At 32.8% G+C, this 21,840-nt stretch overlaps 1 protein-coding gene across 2 annotated transcripts in view; it reads left to right on the top strand.

Annotated features, from left to right (window-relative positions):
- Positions 1 to 21,840, top strand: part of LOC138693277 (zwei Ig domain protein zig-8-like) — a 977,813-nt gene that overhangs the window by 387,335 nt on the left and 568,638 nt on the right. For both annotated transcript variants that reach the window (XM_069817133.1, XM_069817132.1), the window contains exon 2: positions 9,892 to 10,008. In XM_069817133.1, the coding sequence (XP_069673234.1) occupies positions 9,942 to 10,008 (67 nt within the window). In that variant the 5' untranslated portion in view covers positions 9,892 to 9,941. The remainder of the gene's footprint in view (positions 1 to 9,891; positions 10,009 to 21,840) is intronic.

The following is a 21,840-nucleotide window of genomic DNA, read 5'->3' as shown; positions in this document are numbered from 1 at the left end:
AGAAATTGAAATGATAGGAAGACAGCAAGTATTTCAATGTAAGTTTACAAATGAAGGTTGAGTAGACTTACAAAAATAGTGCCTAACGGAAAATTTATCGGGGTGAAAGGGAACAATTAAACAAAATAAACATGTGATTCAGAGCCTAATGGAGAAATAGGGGATAAGAGTGATGACAGAAGTGAGGAGAGGTAGAACTGATTGTAAATTAGAGAGGAAAGTGAATGAGTATGATTAAATAGTGTTAATAAAAGTTAATTCAAATTTAGGGAAATTTTAGACGATAGGAAGTACTTCAATATAAGTAAACAATAAAAGTGGTGAGGTGTTCATTAGAAAGAATAGAAAATTTGAAGGTGAGAGGTTAGGAAGCAAATTGAGAGTCTGTACTATAGTAATAGAGGTAACAAAGATAAAATAAGATGACTGCACACGTCAATGAAAGTTTGTATGTGTTATTGTAATTAGAAGGTAATGGGGAGCACGAATACAGAGATGTGGTGGCGACCCATTACCAAATAAGAGTTGTAGAAATAAATATATCATATCATACCATAAAAAGGTGAAGAACATATAAATCATGTTGGGAAACTGATTCCAAGACTTGTGAAAACAGCTATAATAATAATAATAATAATAATAATAATAATAATAATAATAATAATAATAATAATAATAATAATAATAATATTTTTGTTGAGCATAGTTTATTGTGTTGTTATTATAACAATTATTATTTTTCGGTACTTGATATACCTGACGTGCCAAGAATTCAAAGGCTCAAGGACAAAAATTTAGAAAGAGAAAAATATAAACATAACAATACTGTTTTTCTTGTTCAGGAAATCATTCCAGTATTAAGTTTTTAATTTAACAGAACAATTATAAAGAACTTATTTGTATGTTGATACAGTTAACAATATGAATGAAACATGACTTCATATACTTTTTCTCAATTAATATGTATACATATAAAATTTTCTGCAGAAAGTGGATATGTCCAAATGTTTCCCCGCCCCCCAAGAAACCATATAAAAGAGAACAGTGAAACATTTTACCAAAGTTGGTAGATGTATAAAATATGTCACATTATTATATTGTATGAGAAACGTAAGGAATATTTTTCCTCGTTTTATGAAAAGTTAATATTTTGGACTTGTCCGGATTTTGATATCAACCCTTCAGTCATACTTATCTTAAACAATAAACACGAATTGTAAATCACCATTATGATTTATATCGTTAAATATCTGTACTGACTCCTTATTGTAATTTGCTGCAATCTTTTAATTGGTTGTCCTACACGTCTTGGTCCTTTGGTGGTTTATAATTTAATATCATGTAAGTATGACTCTTTCTGCGTTGTTGCCATGTTCGTGCCATTTTCTTCTGTATTTTTATTTAACTGTTAAAGCTAAACAATGGGGAAAGGAACTGGTCTACCTACCACATTATTTCCGGACTTGGTTGGTTCATGAGTGATGCATTGTTGGTGTCACGAGGTTGAAGTCTGTCTTCGGACAGTTGACTAAACAAGAAGGCTAAACACATAAAATTCTATGGGAATGTCCTCATATCTTCGTTTATCCAAAAATATGAACCTTACCACATAACTAAAATTTTAATTTCTGCTACATATTTATTCAAAGTTCAGTATTCGTAACCAAATAATAATACTGGTGAAGTTATAAAATTTAAGAGTAGGCCTACTTCCTCGCGTATCTTCCTTTCTAATGTCTATTCAATCGTACCATAGAGCATAATTTACATCCTTTGTGAAGCGGTTGGCCTTCGTTGGGCGCCAAAATATGCAGCGGTCGTACCACGTTGTGCGCCAGAATATGAAGCGGTCGCCGGTGGTCGTTGGGGACGCCAGAATCTGCGACGGTCGGCGGTCGTCGTCGTTGTTGCCCACGACGCCTTTCCTTGCCCTCGGCTGCCAGCTCAGTCGTATATGGAAAGTATCTCGAGGAGGCACGTCGATGTCAATAATTAAAGATGTACACTAATTAATTTGGGCGCCAGCCTCCTCGAGATTACTCCGGTAGAGGTATGAGATTCCCAGGTCAGCTGCAAAAACGGTCGGGACATGGGGTTTGGGAGACGTGCTCGTAGGTTGAAATGATGTAGGCGCACACCAGAAGTTGTTGGTAAGAACTATGAAAACGTTTATTATTATTATTATTATTATTATTATTATTATTATTATTAAGTGTTCGTTTCAGATTAGCAGAAATGCGCGTCCAAGTGTATAATATCTCGCTCTCACTTCCCGCAAGTTGGTAGACTAATTTCTGAGCTCACGTAATTATATATTTTGTACTATAAAACACCAGTAATATAACGGAGAGTTGATAACTTGATGACAATTTATTCCGAATGTAATAATAATGATGAGAAAAGAATTCAGGCTTATAATAATGATACAACACACGACTTCTTACTAAACCCACTGAAAAATTCTAAGTCCGTAAATTGTTATACTTCAGAGTTAGGTTTGCCGAGAATATGTGGAGTGCGACCTCTCCGAACACTGTCTATCTGCCTTCTGTGTCTCTGCCAAATCTATCCTCTACTTTCAACCACCAAACATACAATTTCGCCCTCCTATCTATATATCACGTGTCTCTATTAAGAATCCTGATTGGCCATGATTACACTTACGTCACTTAAGACGCGTTCTTCAAAAATTGTTCGTTAACTAGAACATCCCCTTACTTCCGGCGTCCTGACAATTCTCTGACATATACCAGATCATCTCTTTTGGAACCTGGCTTGGCGTCATCTTACTGACCACCCGCAGGCAAAGTCCATACATTCCCTCATCAGTCAACTCCACGCCTGGACACATGTTTCCTGTCCGCCTAGCTTCCCTTCGGCCTTCCTGTCCACCTGTTACTTCCGTCTCACATTCTGAAACTTACTTACACGCCCCATACTTATTATCCATATGAGAATATTAACACGAAATACTAATCTAATCAATACCTCCTTATCCTATACGAGGAACCGTCTCATTTGTTCTGTCAGTGTATATTAATCATCATCATGATCATCATCATCCTTCATGCATTAGGAAATTGATTCCTGTAGCAGCTACTGAAATTGGTCCATCCATCTTTTGGCTGGTCTTCCAATATCTCTTCTTCCCCGAGGTTTATATTTCCAAAACTTAGGCTATATGGTATTCTGTCCTCCTGCATCCTTGAAATGTGAGACATCCATATATTTTTATTTTCTTCTATTTTGTTGTTTAATTCATATATCTCAAGTTATTCTCTTATTTCTTCGTTTCTTTTATGTTCTATTTCACTGTAACCTGCTACGCTTCTAAAAAATTTCAACTCATTTTTTGTAATCTAGAGGCATCTTTCTTTTTCATAACCCATGTTTCGCTTCCATATAGTAAACTGGGCACTAACATCACTTTATAAAATTTTAAAATTGTATCTTTTCTAGCTTTTGATTTCAGGGTTCTTCTTATTGTTCCATTTATGTAATTAAATTGTTCTATTTTTTCTTTTTGATCATAATCTCCTTTATAAGATAAGGTAACGCCCAAAAATTTAAATTTATTTACATCTTCTATGATACTCTTTCCTATTACTATTTTAGATCTTACAGGAGATTTGCCACAAAATGCCATAGTTTTAGTCTTATCTACAGATATCCCCATTTTATAGTTCTTATTTATTTTCCATAACCCATGTACTGCCATTACTACCTGATCGTCAGCGAATAGCATCGTCATTATGAAATTATCTTCATTAAAATTGTGTGTATAGTTCTTTATTTTTATTTTCCATTTTCTTAATATTTCGTCCGTATATATTAAATAGAATCGGCGACATACTGCAGTCTTGTCTCAAACCTAAGTTAACTTCCTCTACTCTTATCTGTGTATTACCAGCTATTTGTATTTATATTAATACCCCATATAATTAAAATCCATTACTTTTTCAGTTAAAATATTATTAACTAATTCAATTACTTTCGCTCTTGTTGGATTCTTCCCACAATATTTGCCATAACTATAGATATGTCAGTAATATTTCTAAGTTATGCTCAGCAATAAATTTTCCTAACTGAAAATTAGCTCTTCTCTAATATCTTATATCACTACCATACGTATTGCTAGTAATGTCGTTACTTCCACTACTTCTCAATATTCTACCATTATAAGCGAAAAAGAACATACCTACTACTTTTGTTGCTCCTACTACTGCTATTATTGCTGCTGCTGCTGCTGCCGCCGCCGCCACCAGCACCACCACCACCACCACCACCACCACCACTACTAAAGAATGTTTGTGAATAATGCAGGGAGTCGCGCCGGGCAAGCAGATTATCCTGTTCATTTAATCAGTGACAACATCTCACAGACTCTTTCTTTTATCACGGAACTTTTAGCAACAGAAAATTCAAACTTACTAGAAAATTTTATAGTCTTCATTCCCTCATCTATCCTTTCAAGGAAAGAAATTCCAGGCTAGTTGATTTTGCTATAACAAAACACTCTTTCAATCACATTTTTATAAAGGAAATTACTATAATTATGCGTATCTTCATGTGTTGTAATGAGATGAGTCATACATCATTATCAACTTGGAACTGTGCTGTAACATACTTTTTTTCAGAATAGGAATATAATGTAAGTTTTTAGTTATCGTAATGTAAACAGAGAGTACGTTAATATTTCACAAGGATGGAATTACGCCCATTTTTTTATGAAACAACATTGGTTGAAGATACAGGAAGAAGAATAATTAAAAGCGTGGAATGGGGAGTACTGTAAACTTAGCGAATATTGACGCAAGAGTACACCAACATAGTTTACTAAGTCGTTACCCTCTAGTTTGCATTATCAATTCTCAAGATTTATAACAGAAGTAGTAAGAGAAACGCTATTCCACGAAACGCATTTTATACTGAAAATCACATACAATGTACCGAAATAGTAGCGCGTTTCTTTATGTTGTGAATCAATCATTCAGTCCTAAGAATGGGCACGTCAGACAATATTTAATGTGATAGCTCATTCAAGTTGCATGACACATGTTCCGGGCTGAGCATATTCGAATCTGGCACTTAAATGAGTTGCATGGCTCCACAGAGAGGAGGATGACACCGAGGGTGTTGTGAAATGTTGAGTAATGTAATATCAACAGCGAAGTGGTTGTACACAAACAGCATATTCTGTTCTCCTGCATTACCCTGTGCGCGCCTGCTTTCAAGTGACATTTCGATCACATACGTCTGTACTTTGAGGCGACTACCAAAGCAACGTCACATCTGGTTCATAGGCAACACAAAATTGACACACCTTAACCATGTGAGTAACGATCGGCCCTATGTAGTACCGTAATTAGTACCTCAATTAACTGAAATGTGAAGAAAGTTTAGAGTTATTCGCTGCCTAACCATCTAAACTAAGTGTTACGACTCATAGGGTAAAAATGAGAATAAAGGGACTGGAGAAGAAAACAATAGAAAATAATGAGAAAAAAACGGGGATGACGAAACGAATGAAGGCGAGGGCAAAAATAGGTGAAGGTGGAAAGAACAAAGAGAAAGATGAAGAGAAAAGCGAGATTAAAGATGAGGATTTTAAGGGGAAAATAAGAAAAAGACATAGTGAAGAAATGTGAACGTCAAGAAAGTTAAGGAAAATAATAATGGTGAAGAGAAAGTGAGTAGAAAGATGGCTGATAAGTAGAAAGGTAAAAATTAGAGGGGTGGAAAATGGAAACGGTAAGAAATGAGGAAAGAGTGAGCTCTATAGAAAAAGGAAGGTATGGAGAAGAAAACGGAATATGATGAAAAAAACGGGATGCTAGAAAATAATAAAATTATTAGAAGAAAAAAGTGCGAGGTAAGAAGTGGGAAGTTAAGTCGAATAATTGTAAGGTAAGGAGAAGCTTAGAGGAAGAAGGAAATGTTAAAATGTTATGTTTTATTTAACGACGCTCGCAACTGCAGAGGTTATATCAGCGTCGCCAGATGTGCCGGAATTTTGTTCCGCAGGTGTTCTTTTACATGCCAGTAAATCTACTGACATAAGCCTGTCGCATTTAAGCACACTTAAATGCCATCGACCTGGCCCGGGATCGAACCCGCAACCTTGGGCATAGAAGACCAGCGCTATACCAACTTGCCAACCAGGTCGACAGGAAGAAGGAAGTGAGAGAAAATATGAAAGTGAGAAGGAAGAAGAACGTGAGAAATAAGAAAATGTTAGGTGCTTCTATCCTCCAGTTATCGAAGCTAATTTTCACATTTTTGCTGTCGGTTGTAATTTTTCAGATAATTACCTGATTTCCTAGATAATACCAATTTAAAGATGTATCCACGTCACAAAAAACCCTTTCAATGCAAAGTTACTAAATACAAAGTTAGCTTAAAAAGACATAAATGTATCATCTAACAACATTATTTAGATATTTAGAAGAAATATTTGCCTCAGTGCTCGCAGAGAGATTTTTCTCGCAATTCTCTCTTATGTCATAACACGAATATATAGCTTCATTTGTTAATAAAACTGCACTGCATTGAAACATCAGCCATTGCCGAGTTACAAATCAAAAGAGTAAGAATATTAATGTAACCACATTATACAACTGACGCGAGCTATTAAAAACCTTTGTAATGCGGTGACATTTTTCCTATTCACACCGCGCGCTCGTTTCAATTCTGATACGTCCAGCATCTGTCTTCGTGGCTCGTGCGGATCACATGCTGTTACTGGGTGGGAGGGTCATAGAAATGGGACGCTACTCTGAATTCATACCACTACGTGCGTGATAATACTAACAACAGGAAGTAGTGTGATCTTTAAGCATTAAAATTCCATATGTTTTATTAGAAAGTAGACCTTAGCTTTTCAGTTTCTAACACTAAACATGCAATTTTTCTCGTTGTAAGAATATTACTCTTTTAACGATTTCGAATAAGAATTCATTCGTTATAAATCCAGTTCTTATGCTAGTAGTAGTAGTAGTAGTAGTAGTAGTAGTAGTAGTAGTAGTAGTAGTAGTAATAATAATAATAATAATAATAATAATAATAATAATAATAATAATAATAATAATAATAATAATAATAATCATAATAATAATAGTGTCATTAAACAATTTTCTCATACCGGTACTCAAATAATAGGCACAAGAATTGAAGTAGTGTTTAATAAACGTGGTTCGATTAAAAAATTATAACACAACTGAAGCTGAAAAAAATCTTAAAATTCAATGACCAAACAATTTGTAAAAGGTATAAAACATAATAATAATAATAATAATAATAATAATAATAATAATAATAATAATAGTGTCATTAAACAATTTTCTCATACTCAAATAATAGGCACAAGAATTGAAGTAGTGTTTAATAAACGTGGTTCGATTAAAATATTATAACACAACTGAAGCTGAAAAAAATCTTAAAATTCAATGACCAAACAACTTGTAAAAGGTATAAAACATAATAATAATAATAATAATAATAATAATAATAATAATAATAATAATAATAATAATAATAATAATAGTGTCATTAAACAATTTTCTCATACTCAAATAATACGCACAAGAATTGCAGTAGTGTTTAATAAAGGTGATTCGATTAAAATATTATAAAGACTGAAGCTGAAAAAAAATCTTAAAATTCAATAACCAACAACTCGTAAAATGTATAAAACATAATAGTAGTAGTAGTAGTAGTAGTAGTAGTAGTAGTAGTAGTAGTAGTAGTAGTAGTAGTAGTAATAGTAGTAATAATAATAATAATAATAATAATAATAAGTGTTATTAAATAATTTTCTCACTCTCAAATAATAGGCACAAGACTTGAAGTAGTGCTTAATAAAGGTGGATCTTGAAATTCAATAACCAAGCAACTCGTAAAAGGTATAAAACATAATAATAATAATAATAACAATAATAATAATAATAATAATAATAGTGTCATTAAATAATTTTCTCATTCTCAAATAATAGGCACAAGACTTGAAGTAGTGCTTAATAAAGGTGGATCTTGAAATTCAATAACCAAGCAACTCGTAAAAGGTATAAAACATAATAATAATAATAATAATAATAATAATAATAATAATAATAATAGTGTCATTAAATAATTTTCTCATTCTCAAATAATAGGCACAAGACTTGAAGTAGTGCTTAATAAAGGTGGATCTTGAAATTTAATAACCAAGCAACTCGTAAAAGGTATAAAACATAATAATAATAATAATAATAATAATAATAATAATAATAATAATAATAATAATAATAATAATAATAATAATAGTCATTAAATAATTTTCTCATTCTCAAATAATAGGCACAAGACTTGAAGTAGTGCTTAATAAAGGTGGATCTTGAAATTCAATAACCAAGCAACTCGTAAAAGGTATAAAACATAATAGTAATAATAATAATAATAATAATAATAATAATAATAATAGTGTCATTAAACAATTTTCTCATACTCAAATAATAGGCACAAGAATTGCAGTAGTGTTTAATAAAGGTGATTCGATTAAAATATTATAAAGACTGAAGCTGAAAAAAAATCTTAAAATTCAATAACCAACAACTCGTAAAATGTATAAAACATAAAAGTAGTAGTAGTAGTAGTAGTAGTAGTAGTAGTAGTAGTAGTAGTAGTAGTAGTAGTAGTAGTAATAATAATAATAATAATAATAATAAGTGTCATTAAATAATTTTCTCATTCTCAAATAATAGGCACAAGACTTGAAGTAGTGCTTAATAAAGGTGGATCTTGAAATTCAATAACCAAGCAACTCGTAAAAGGTATAAAACATAATAATAATAATAATAATAATAATAATAATAATAATAATAATAATAATAATAGTGTCATTAAATAATTTTCTCATTCTCAAATTATAGGCACAAGACTTGAAGTAGTGCTTAATAAAGGTGGATCTTGAAATTCAATAACCAAGCAACTCGTAAAAGGTATAAAACAAAATAATAATAATAATAATAATAATAATAATAAAAATATTAATAATAATAATAATAATAATAGGTGTCAATTAAACTGTAAAAAAGATGTCTGAAAATAAACTAAGGCATCGTAAAACTAACGATTCTTCACTTATTTGTTGAGCGATGTGAATTAAATAGTTCGTATTTCAAAGACACTTGAAAAATTTTCATTTTTGAGGTTCATCAAGCAAAATCCGACAAATATTCGTTCAAATATCTACACGTTCGTGATATAGTAGAGTTATGATCAGTATAAAAATTATTAATTTTATATTTATATGAATTTGTAAAGAATTTTTTGGTATCGACAAAGTTTTTGGGATCTTTGGATAAATATTAGATGAGATATTTGGGAGGGATTGCCTTTACGTGGTTTCTGCACGATAGCGGGTTTGTTTTCACCTCCGGCAACACAGAGCATCGCTTTGGCAACGAAATAATATTCGTGTCGTGTGTGGCTGTGGCTTCAAAGCAACACCTAGGGGTTTACAGTAAGTTTGGCGCCAATGTCATTGCCTACACCTGGTCTAGCAAAGTTGAGATTTTAGAGGCGACATGTGCAGACTGAGAAACATTTGTGTATGGGCGTCTACAAATTTTATTACCTTCCTCTCCTCCTACAGAGAATGACGATGAAGCCCATCGGCGCAATAAAATAACCTCCAAGAGCCAAGTTAAAATGCCTAGTCCTGTTATTGTTCCCTGCAAGCCTGTCCTGAACACAATTTTAGCCTGAAGACTCACTTCGTCCTCTCAAATGTGGCCATAGTGTGAGTAAAGCTTGATGCATAATTTCCCAAGTTGTGAGGAAAGCCCAGAACGACTGCTTGTACTGCGGTGGGAGAATCGCACTGGCTGAGTGGCGTGTCATGTTGGGTTGCAGAGCTGGTGTGTTGTCACGGGCAGCTGTAGCTGGCCGCCATGTAGCGGGATATGAAGACGTCGTGGAACCTTCTGCTACTGCTGATCGCCTGCTGTTCGAGCCCTCCCCTCACAGTGGGTGAGTCGCTTCTCTTCTCACATTTCACTAGTTTTTAATTTAATCTAGGATTTAAGTCACACGCCTTAGAACTTAGAACGAAAATAATAGTTATTTACGATATGAGCATCGTATTGACGATATGAGTATCGTAACATTTCATATTTCAATAGACGATTGGAGAGTTGAATAATTTCGAGGGAAAAATTGTTCCGGGGCCGGGGATCGAACCCGGGACCTTTGGTTTAACGTATCAACGCTCTACCAACTGAGCTACCCGGGAACTCTACCCGACACCGATCCAATTTTTCCCTCTATATCCACAGACCTCAAAGTGGGCTGACAACCGCCAAGCAACCAACTTCGAGTGCACACTAACTCCGTGTGACTTAAATTGTGGTTTTCTGTTAAAGAACAGTGACGTGTATTATGCAAATCAAGATTTCAGATTGGAGAGTTGTCAAACGTGGCCGCAGACCGAGTTTGATAACCAGACGAGTATTGTAATATGAAATTAGGATAAGTATATCGTACAATGTTTTATCGACTTTGATTAGAAAAAAATATATTCTTAAATAAAATTAATAAAATCATATTATTTTTATTAGTTTTTGAACTTCTCTGTTTTGGAGAGGAGATTGTATTACACTCCCGAGGAAAAAAAAAAACGCAACACTTGAAAAAATTTGAAATATCAAACCATAATACAAATTATAATATTTCTGTGTGCTTCTATAGACCTGTTTGTGTTAGGCAAGTGTTAAATCATGTTTTGGGAAGGAATGTATACCTATTGGGCGTTCTCTGGACTTAACGGCAACTTAACTCTCTTACATGTCGTTTAAAACTAAGTTCAATATCACAGAATTCCATTACAAGCAAAAGGAAAAACTATAGGATGGTAACTTTGTTGTAGCTGCTTGTGTTTAGTTTACTGTTGTAAATTTTAGTGGTACAGCAATAAATATAGAGTGAGGGACAAGAAGTGACAAAGAGGGTGTCACAAACCACTCAGTGGGTATATTTACCTACCTTCCCAAAACATGAATTAACACTTACCTAACACAAACAGGTCTATAGAAGCACACAGTAATGTTATAATTTGTATTATGGTTCCATATTTCAAATTTATTAAAGTGATGCGTTTCCTTCCTCGGCAGTGTAATATTATTATTATTATTATTATTATTATTATTATTATTATTATTATTATTAATTTCTTCTTGTGAGAGACGGGTTCGTTTATGGTTGTATTATTAGTTTTGAACACGGCAGGTTTTTGTTTATAATAGTACAAGAAGAAATAAACAAACATTGCTAAAATGAGTTCAAGAAAGGAAAATGCTGCAAATTCTGGAACTGAATGCTTGGTACCATCGCAATTCCGCGTAAGATACGAAGTTGAGTATAAAAAATTTGAAGATTGGTGTTCGAAGAAAAATGTAGAGTGTGTGTCGGATAATGTAATGCAGGCATATTTTAGTGAGAAATCTGCATGCGAAAAGCCAAGTTCATTGTGAACATATTGATCCTAATGTTTGTAATGAATAAAATCAATTCCATTTTAATTAAATTAATGTGTGGTTCACATTACGTAACGAATTAGGTAATAGCAGTATAATTATCGAACTAGTTGCGTAATATGTGCATCATTACCTACCTAGTTGCGTAATGAATCTTTTTCTACAACATTTTGATTAGTGATATTAGTCCATTACACAATCAAAGGGGATAACATATTTTTAATACGTGTTATTATTTTAAACAAATATTACATCAGTTCTACAAACATTTTTATGACAAAAGTAGGCAACAGTTGTAAATTTTACAACACTGCATTTTTAAGCAACAAGGAAGGTGCCATTAGAAGCTACATTAATATGTCTGAATTAATTAGAATTTACCTCTATATTCAAGCAATAAGTTAAAGGTAAGACTTCCATATTTATTCTATATTTATTTGTAGGTATTGAAGGTATACTGAAAATTATATATGGACTAAAATAATTATACTATTTCTTTATTGTTAATCATTATGACATTTATTAAAAGAAATGAAATTATTAAAGCACTTGCGGTCTTATTCTGTGCAATTCTAAAAGTAAGTATAGTCTCGTTACACAAATAGACAGACGTTAAAACTCTTTACACCTTCCTTCACACAAGCCACTAAGAGAACTAAGGAAAATGAATTAAATAGAAACCTATTCTAATTAACGAGTGCCATAATAACATTATCCACGAGTTGGATACAACACTTTATGGCATCTTAGCATTATAAATTGTAGGAAATAAACTATGAAAGAAATTGGGGATCCGTAGCTGACAAATTGTCTTCGTATGTTCGTATCGATTAGTTTCACCTGGCATTGACATTGAATAAAGACAAATGGATGACCTTGCAGGTTATGTTACAAATGCTCCTTTATTTTTTTAATATAGTTTCTCTGAACCACGGAACTGTTTTGTGTGATATTACATTTAATTTCTTGTTACACGGCGCGTAGAAGATATTATTCAGACGAGTTGCATTCATCCCGATCCAAGAGTCCCGGTATTACATCATATAACGAATACGTCATTGCTATTATCGTCACGCACGCCATAATAAGCCAATTATGAAAGCTATTCGATGTAGTAACAACCTGTTTATAATGCTAGGATGGCATAAATGTTATTATATTCTATAACATTCATAAGTTGAACATTAACACATCTATCGTATCAGTTTCTCTTCCCCATTTCTCTATATTAGAATGAAATGATTTTAATTGTTATATTTTCGTTATTTTATTCACAGATCTGTATATGGTAAATGCGAAATATTGGTTAATCAATTACAATTATTGATGAATTTTAATTGCAGACCTCTAGCATAATAATTGATAATCGTACGAATAGTTGCTCCATTGTTCTTGAAGTAATTTTTCGAGATTATTTTAATTTCTTTGTTGTTATTAAGCTTATGTGCATATTTGAGGACAAGATTCTTTACGCACTATAAATCCTGCTTTACTTCCATTCCGAAGGAAGCGGTGCTACTAATTTCTATCACCTTTAAAATCGTATCTTAAAATTCTAGTAATCTCTGCAGGATTTAAAATCGCGAATATGATATTCAAGGCAAGCACGAAAAACTAAGGATGACTAGAAATTAACTTCGATGTTGCATGAAGGTGAAAGAGGAGTTCTTCTCTACGAAATATGTCTTTCATTAGAAACCTAAAAAATGAAGTACGATATGAGATTTTTACAGTGTTCAACGTGGTGACAGCTTTGTTTTTTTTTTCTCTATGTCACAAATGCAGAAATATCCACAGTTTCGGAGCTATGTATCCGTAACATTTCCACAGAAGACGGGAAAAAGGGAAGAAACTGTGTGTTCAGTCTCGTACCAACAGTTATTGTCCAGGACTGGACAGTTCATTGCAACGAGTCTAACAAAATATTTCCATCCCTTCATCTTTCATGATTATAGAGCCGATAAAAACTCTGAAACATTGTACGATTCCGGATCTAAAAACAGTGTAAAATTCTCGTAGCAGTCCTAGATCAGTTTTTAATAGCTACTAAACTCTGTATATTAATCCACTGTATGCGAAAATGTAGGTACAGAAGGTCAGAAGCACACTTCAATATATATTCTCTAAAATGATTTAGGATAGTATCGAAATAACTTAAAAATCTACTCGCATGATTTGAATAGTGCAATATATGAAAACAAAAATGTTATAAATGAAAGAAGCAGAACAAAGAACAAGATTTTCTCACCATGGAATAGTGGTCACATTTGAGAAGCGGGAACATCCTGAAGTCCAAGAAGAATAATTTCAACTTCTGCAGGATATAACGGAACAAATGTTACGGAATCATTGAGTAGACTCTGTTTAAGATAAAAGTCACAGAGGTTCACAGGATAGTAATTTTCTCAGCTCTTTCAGGCATTGGCACTAGTAGCAGTAGGGATGATAGTCATACGTGTTTGCCGCGTCTATCAAAGGAGAAATTAATACAAATATGTGAACATTTGCGAGAATCCCAATGCCAAATTGAGGATGGAAAGAAGGATTAGACCAATGCAGAAAATATATGACTCTTTAGATATTCGAACCCGTGATCTTCCGGCTTGCAATGTAACTCCTGAACTCAGATGCTACATTGCGCCTCAGTAGGTACAGTATTCGAGCTTGATACAGAATCATTGGTGTCATAAACTAATAGCCTACCTTATTCATACCATCTAAGAGTAACAACAGTTTATGTACTGACGAGATGACGATGAAAAATAGAGGAAAAATACTGTGATATTTTTCGTCTGCACGTTGAAGTTTAGTAATATATACATGGTGTTTAAAAATTCAATTGTATTTGCAATAAAGCAGTCGCACATAACTAAAGATCAAGCAGTGACGTAGTTCAGCAGCTTTTATGCTTCGCAGATGCGGTGCTAACTTTCTACTCGTGTCCAGGCATCTACTGCAGGAATCCTGTTTGAATTGTCTATAATGTATGAAGGTAGACAAAATCTTTATTACTGTATGAATAATTATTTTGCTGGATTCTGTGTACATCTATTGCTCTCTGTAATATTTCTACTTGTAACTTAGGCAATGAAAACTAGGAATTTATTTTAAAGGATCAAATAGAGAACTTGGTGTAAAAAATAACAATCAAATGAAAGTAGGACTAACGCAAACGGATCGTTAAGCTCTATAACGCTACTATAAATACAAAGTCCGTCAAAAAAAATGTATACACTCATCAAGGAACGAAAACTATTTATAATGTGTTTGTTTTACATTTAAATACTGATCACACAAGTAGTACCGCCTTCAGTTAAACACATCGTTACTTTATATGTTCAAAATGTTCGCCGTTGTCGACCAGACATAACGCAACGACGAGCGGTAGCCGCAGCTATGTCGGTCAATGTTTCAATGGAGATCGCTGCACATGCCGCTGTGATCTCCTGGCGAAGGTCCTCCAGTGTGCGCAACTTACGTCGATAGAATTGATCTTTCACAGTTAGGCCTACCCACCAGTAAAAATCCATAGGGGTTAGATCTGGCGACCGTGGGGGAACTCAATGAGCCCTCTTCGTCCAATTCAATGTCCCTGCAGATTAAAATACAGGAAAGCTCGTACGGCTAGATGGTAGTGTGGTGGCGCCCCATCTCGTTGGTAGGAGACCTCATCATCAGCTCCATAAAGCGCACGTACACCTGGTAAAATTGATGTGCGTAAAATTTCGAGGTACACTTCTCCAGGACTTGTAGCTGTACGCGGTCTTCTCGATCTTCCTTTGTGAATATCACAAATTGTTCCATGCGATTCAAACTTCAATAATTCGATTAATTATTAAGCGGGTTGGGGATTCTGTTTAGTACTCCCGCCTCCACTGACGACACTGCACTTCAACGGCATTATCAAACCTCATAAACCACTTCAAAATCCACTTTCACTACTCGAACGTCAAGGGTGCTCCAGCCATTTTGTTTTCTCACTATCGTGATGAAAGTATCGACATCTGTTGAGCGAAGAACCATACTACAACATACTCGTAATTCAAATCAATAAAATTAACAATTTCAATATCCCGATACAGTCTAACAAAGAGTGTATACATTGTTCTTGGCGAACTCTATTCCAAGTATCGCTCACTTACAACACTGCCAATGTGAACAGATTTACAGATCAACAACAGTCTATAGTAAAAACAATGTTACATATCGTAGTAGCAATCTATTTTCACACATCACTAGTATTCTAACACTCCATAATTGGTAAAGTGCAAGGCAGGATTTCTTAAAAAAAAATCCTCCATGGCCTAGATGATTGCCACGTATGATTACATTTGAGGGGCCTAGTGCCAAAAGGTACATACGTACTAGACATGCACCCGTTAAAAAACGCTCTCCTATAGCTGTTTGAAATCTGCCATGACATTTTGTAACAATTGATCTAAATACTAGTCTCTGAAAGTACATTCAGTGTTTATTCACCGACTAACTTGATAATGTTTGTTATACAATTTGAAACCAATTTCTATATTAAGTGTAAAATTTGTTTAGTGACGGCTTATTTATATTTAATGTGATATCTAGAATATATATGTAACATTTCATAACTTTTGTTGCCTTAATTACGCTTTAATGTAGTCTGTTTCACCGTCGCTGTAATTTGTTAATGAATATCTCCGAGAATGTATAACAATGAGCATTGTCCTTCTGTCTAATTAAGCAAAATATCCCTCAGACTATAGAAATCTCATTGTGATAAGCTGATAAATTTACATGTGGATTATACTTAGTGCGCAACGTTGATGTCTGCTGGATCTTGTATTACTCCATTACTAATCTCTGACTATATAAATATTAAGTTTAGGCTTGTAGCATTTTACTTCTAATTCATTTTGTGCGAGTGTATTTCTTAACTAATACATGTCTCGTAAAGATGCACCATGAAGAACAGAAGATGTTTTTGCAGAATAAAAAAATTATTAATATGTAATTATGTGATAAAACTGTATTATTGTAAATAATACATGATAATAATATAGACCTACTTATTAAAATCGTATATCTTGATTAATTATTACCATTATTCTATTATCATTTCTGCAGTAGAACAAATTATTTCTTAAATACTAAGAGTTAAGTATTCTTATCCTGCAAGGTTTCCAACCAGAACACAAGCTGGAAGTAGTACTGCCATTGATAATATATTTATAGATAAAAGTAGATTGAATTCCTATTCAACAGTACCATTAGTCAATGGCCTGTCTGATCACGATGCACAAATTCTAAGTGTTTTCAATATGAGTGAAAAATTCCAAAGTGTTAATCTAAAAATAAAAAAAAGGATTATAAATGCTGAATCTCTTCATCATTTAAATACATGTCTACAAAATGAATCTTGGGAAAATGTATATAGTACCGATACCATTGATATTAATACTAAATTTAATGCATTTTTCACTACATTTACGAATTATTTCAATGAATGTTTTCCAGTCAAGGTGGTGAAAAAATGTAAAAGTAAAAACATGTGGATAACTCAAGGAATTAAAATATCATGTGCTAGAAAAAGGAATCTATATTTAATGAGTAGGAATAGTGATGATCCTCATGTTCTTAATTACTACAAGAATTACTGTAAAACTTTGACAAAAGTTATAAAAGATGCAAATAAAATGTATTTGAATGAAAAAATACAAAATTCAGATAATAAGATTAAAACTATTTGGGATATTATTAAAAATGAAACTAATCGATATTCAAAGAGTGAAAATATTACTTGCATTAAAATCAATGATAGTAAAATAGATAACCCAAAATCAATTGCAAATCATTTTAACGACTTCTATATAAATATTATTCAGAACTTAAACATTCAAGATTGTGCAGAAGATGCTGCACTTGGTTACCTAACTGATGCATTTAACACTGAGTTTTTAGGTCTCAAATTTATTCCCACTACCGCAGCAGAAATCATGCATGTGATAAAACAACTAAAAACAAAATATTCCTCTGGATATGATGAAATTCCAAGTAAAGTTCTGAAAGCTTGTTCTGAAATATTATCCCATCCGTTAAGCTATCTATGCAATTTGTCAATGCAATGTGGTATTTTTCCAGAAAGGCTCAAATATTTAATAGTAAAACCAATATACAAAAAGGGAGATAAATGTACTATTGCTAATTACAGACCCATATCATTATTAACAACATTTTCAAAAGTGTTTGAGAAAGTTATGTATAATAGATTATATCATTACCTGGAGTCCAACAATATATTAGTTTTAGAACAGTTTGGATTTAGAAAACAAAAATCGACAGAGAATGCTGCTTTTAGTTTGGTGGATGAAATACTAAATTCATTAAATTCGAAACTACATGTAGGTGGGATTTTTTGTGACTTGGCTAAAGCATTTGATTGTGTAGACCATAGTATATTAGTAAAAAAATTGAAGTTTTATGGTATTAAAGATGAGATGTTAGGTTGGTTTACATCGTACTTATCAAATAGAAAACAAAAAGTAGAAATAAATGTACCAAATAGTCATAAAGTTACTTATTCAGAATTTAGAAATATTAAACATGGTGTTCCGCAGGGGTCAATTTTAGGTCCATTGTTGTTTCTAGTTTATATTAATGATTTAGCCTTGACCATAAACAATTCATCCCATGTAATTTTATTTGCAGATGATACAAGTGTAATTATTTCAAGCAAACAATACGATCATTTTATAAACACTTCTAATACAGTGCTGAATCTAATGAATGAATGGTTCCATGCAAATAAACTAGCACTTAATGTTGATAAAACCAGTGCAGTCAAATTTAGTACACACAATAGTGCTCAGGTTTCCTACAGTATTCGATTAAATGGAACTCATCTCGAAGAATCTATAAGCACAAAGTTTCTTGGTTTAGAATTGGATAATCACTTGAACTGGAAAACGCATATAGAATGTATTACTCGTAAATTGAGCTCTGCCTGTTATGCATTAAGATCCTTATCTACTATTGGTGATATAAACTTACTTAAAATGTCATACTTTGCATATTTTCACTCTGTAATGAAATATGGATTAATATTCTGGGGTAACTCGTCTGAAGCTAAACACGTTTTTGTTTTACAAAAGAAAGCTATAAGAATAATGGCCGGTGTGCATAAAAGGACCTCATGTAAAAATATTTTCCGAAACTTAGAAATCTTGACTTTACCTTGTGAATACATTCTTTCCCTAATGATGCTGTATATTAAGAACCAAGATAAATTCAATACTAATCAAGACATTCATCATTTTAATACAAGACATAAATCAGATCTTCATCTACCCTCTGTTAGTCTAAGCTGTTTTAAAAAAGGAGTTCGCTATTCATGTATAACAGTCTTCAATGCACTGCCTAATTATCTTAAAGATTTGAAGAACAACGAGAAAAGTTTCAGAAAAGAATTAACCAAATTTCTACATACTCATACCTTCTACACAATTGATGAATTGTTTATGCTTGTGAATTGAATTATTCTACTTAAATGACATGTACAATTTTATATAGCTCAACTAAAATATGTTTTTATATTGACTTAATCTGTTTACTATGTATTGTATTTTTTGTTTAGCATAACTGATGAATTGTATGTACTGTAAATTGAATAGTATACTGTATAGGTCAACTGATGAATTGTTTAAGCTTATAAATTGAATTAATCTACTTCATATGAATTGTATAGCTTAACGAAAATAAGTTTGTAAATTGAACTAATTTGATTGTATATGTTTGTATAGTTTGGCTGATGAATTGTATATGTTCTTAAAATGATTACTAGTCTGTGTAGCTCTACTGATGAATTGTATACAGACCTACTGTAAATTGAATGGTAATATGTATAGCTCAACTGATGAATTGTTTATGATTATAAATTGAATTAATCTACTTGATATTAATTGCACAAATTTGTATAGCTTAATGAAAGTATGCTACTTTGTATTGTATATATTTGTATAGTTTTGGCCGATGAATAGTATATGCTTTAAAATGAATAGTAATCTATATAGCTCTACTGATAAATTGTTTGTGTTTGTAATTTGAAGTAGTTTGCATGATATGTATTATCAATTTCTGTATATCACAACTGGTTGAATTGTTTATGACTTAAATTTAATTAAATTGTTTTGTATTATAATATAGCTCAACTTATGAATGATCGTTTGCGTTTGTAAATTTAATAATCTGATTGGCTTTGTATTGTATAATTTTAGTAGAGCCATCGATGTAGCTCAGTCGGCAGACTCGCTGGGCTGCTGATCCGGAGCTGCGTTCGGGCTTGGGTTGAATCCCCCTTTTGACTTTGGTTTCTTCCGAGGTTTTCCACAGCCGTGGGACTGAAGCCGGATGGTCTATGGCGAGTCCTTGGCATCAACACCTTTGATTTGATTACCCCCTTTGATTTGATTACCTGGTTGGGTTTTTCCGAGGTTTCCCCCACCGAAATGGCAAATGCCGGGTAATATTTTGGCGAATCCTCGGACCTCATTTCATCTCACTACATCTCGCCAAAATGTAAAAAAATTGTACAACATTGTAAAAATTGTAGAAAATTACTAAATTGTAAAACTATAAAAATTTGTAAAAATTGTAATTGTAATATTGTAAAATGTTGACATGTTCCACATCTTAAAGCTTCATTGCTCATGTAAGATCTATGGAATACAATAAATGAATGAATGAATGAATGAATGAATGAATGAATGAAATCGAATGTTGCAGGCACCCAAAGTTAACAGCATGTTGAAGTATTCAAATTTTGTGTCATTTGGTCAAAAGTAACCTTTGCTATTTACCATGTGCCATAATTACACCCACAATATGTAACGAAATAACTTCGTTGAGAAATATTAACCGCAATTAAAAGTTATGTTTCTCTAAAAATAAACGTCACAATTTAGAAGCTGTGTAACGATTTGTAATTAGTTTTGAACAAATAATCAGAATGTAGAGAGCTCGAGCACGATGCATGTTTTCACTCTGTGTGTGTATATATATGTTTTTATTCTACCCAATGGTGCCTCCAATGTAGCAGAAGTTGATAATTAACTTCTAATGAACAACCTGTTCTTACTGGATATATGATCTGAATACGTTTTTGTTCGAGATAGGCCTATAATTAATAAGAAAAAGTTACATTTATAGAGTAACACGAATTTCAAAGATTTTCAGCTAGATGCTGCAAATGTCAAAGCCTATGCGTGCTGCCATCTCGCAACAGTGTTGTGTAATACATTTGCAAGTGAATAAACGAAGAGCATTAGCTAATAAGCAACAAGAGCTACTTGCATAAAAAACCATATTCCTAACCCAAAATAAAGTTGATACTGCATTTGTGTACCTCGTTTTTACTGTGACAACGTTTTTTAGTTCTTTTTATCTCTCTGGTTATTGTATTGATTGTGTTTTATGTTTTGTGAACAATTTTAGATAAGGGTGCAAATAGCCATAGTTGCTGTCGCGCCCTTCTTAAACTCCACTGACTCCATAATAAAACAATAAAATGCAAAACAATAAAAACAAAGATATATTCACGAAATAATTCCGATTCTGTGAACTCCCTGTCACTTTATTTTTGTTTATAAAAATCTTAGTGGCAACATTTCTGTTATTTATTCATTTACTTTTCTATTCACAAAGCTTCTAATATTAAACTCTAATTCACTAAATAGTAGACTGATATAAGCATAAGGGGTAATAAAATAGAGCATAGTACAAAATATACTCTCAGACGAATTAAACGCTCCATATCATGTAGAGCTAAAAATAATTAATGGAAGGTATGAATAAAATATGGAGGAATAAAAATGCTGGCGTCAAGTAAAGTAAAACGGTAAATATTAAACATTGGGAATTGTATCACGACAAGGTGTTGAACAAATTGAGCTTTGCGACACGAAATTCTTGCACGTAACTAATACTTGTAATATCATGATCAAAATTCGTGAATATAATCCCAACACAAACTTTGCCGCCCCAAATACAAGAGCAGACAGAGCGTTCTGTACCACATAAGCTACTGCTGGATATCTACATAATTACCAAAACGCAATCCCTAAGGATAACGCCATTCGACACAAAACAGGGTGTTCACAAACAGTTTTGCATAATACGTGTGTACGCATCTACTGGTGAAACATAATACAATTATGCTGTACTATAATAGGATCTTTACAAAATTAAACAAGTAAGGATATAGATTAAGAAGCAAATAAATGAAGTGTGAACACATAAAAAACATTAAATAAAATAATATTTTCTCCCATTAATGTAATAGCATATTTTTATGAAATAATCT

The sequence above is a fragment of the Periplaneta americana genome, chromosome 17 (genome assembly GCF_040183065.1).
Source record: "Periplaneta americana isolate PAMFEO1 chromosome 17, P.americana_PAMFEO1_priV1, whole genome shotgun sequence".
Lineage (NCBI taxonomy): Eukaryota > Metazoa > Arthropoda > Insecta > Blattodea > Blattidae > Periplaneta > Periplaneta americana.
The sequence above is the reverse complement of the archived record's forward strand: the minus strand, read 5'-3'. Positions and strand labels throughout refer to the sequence as shown.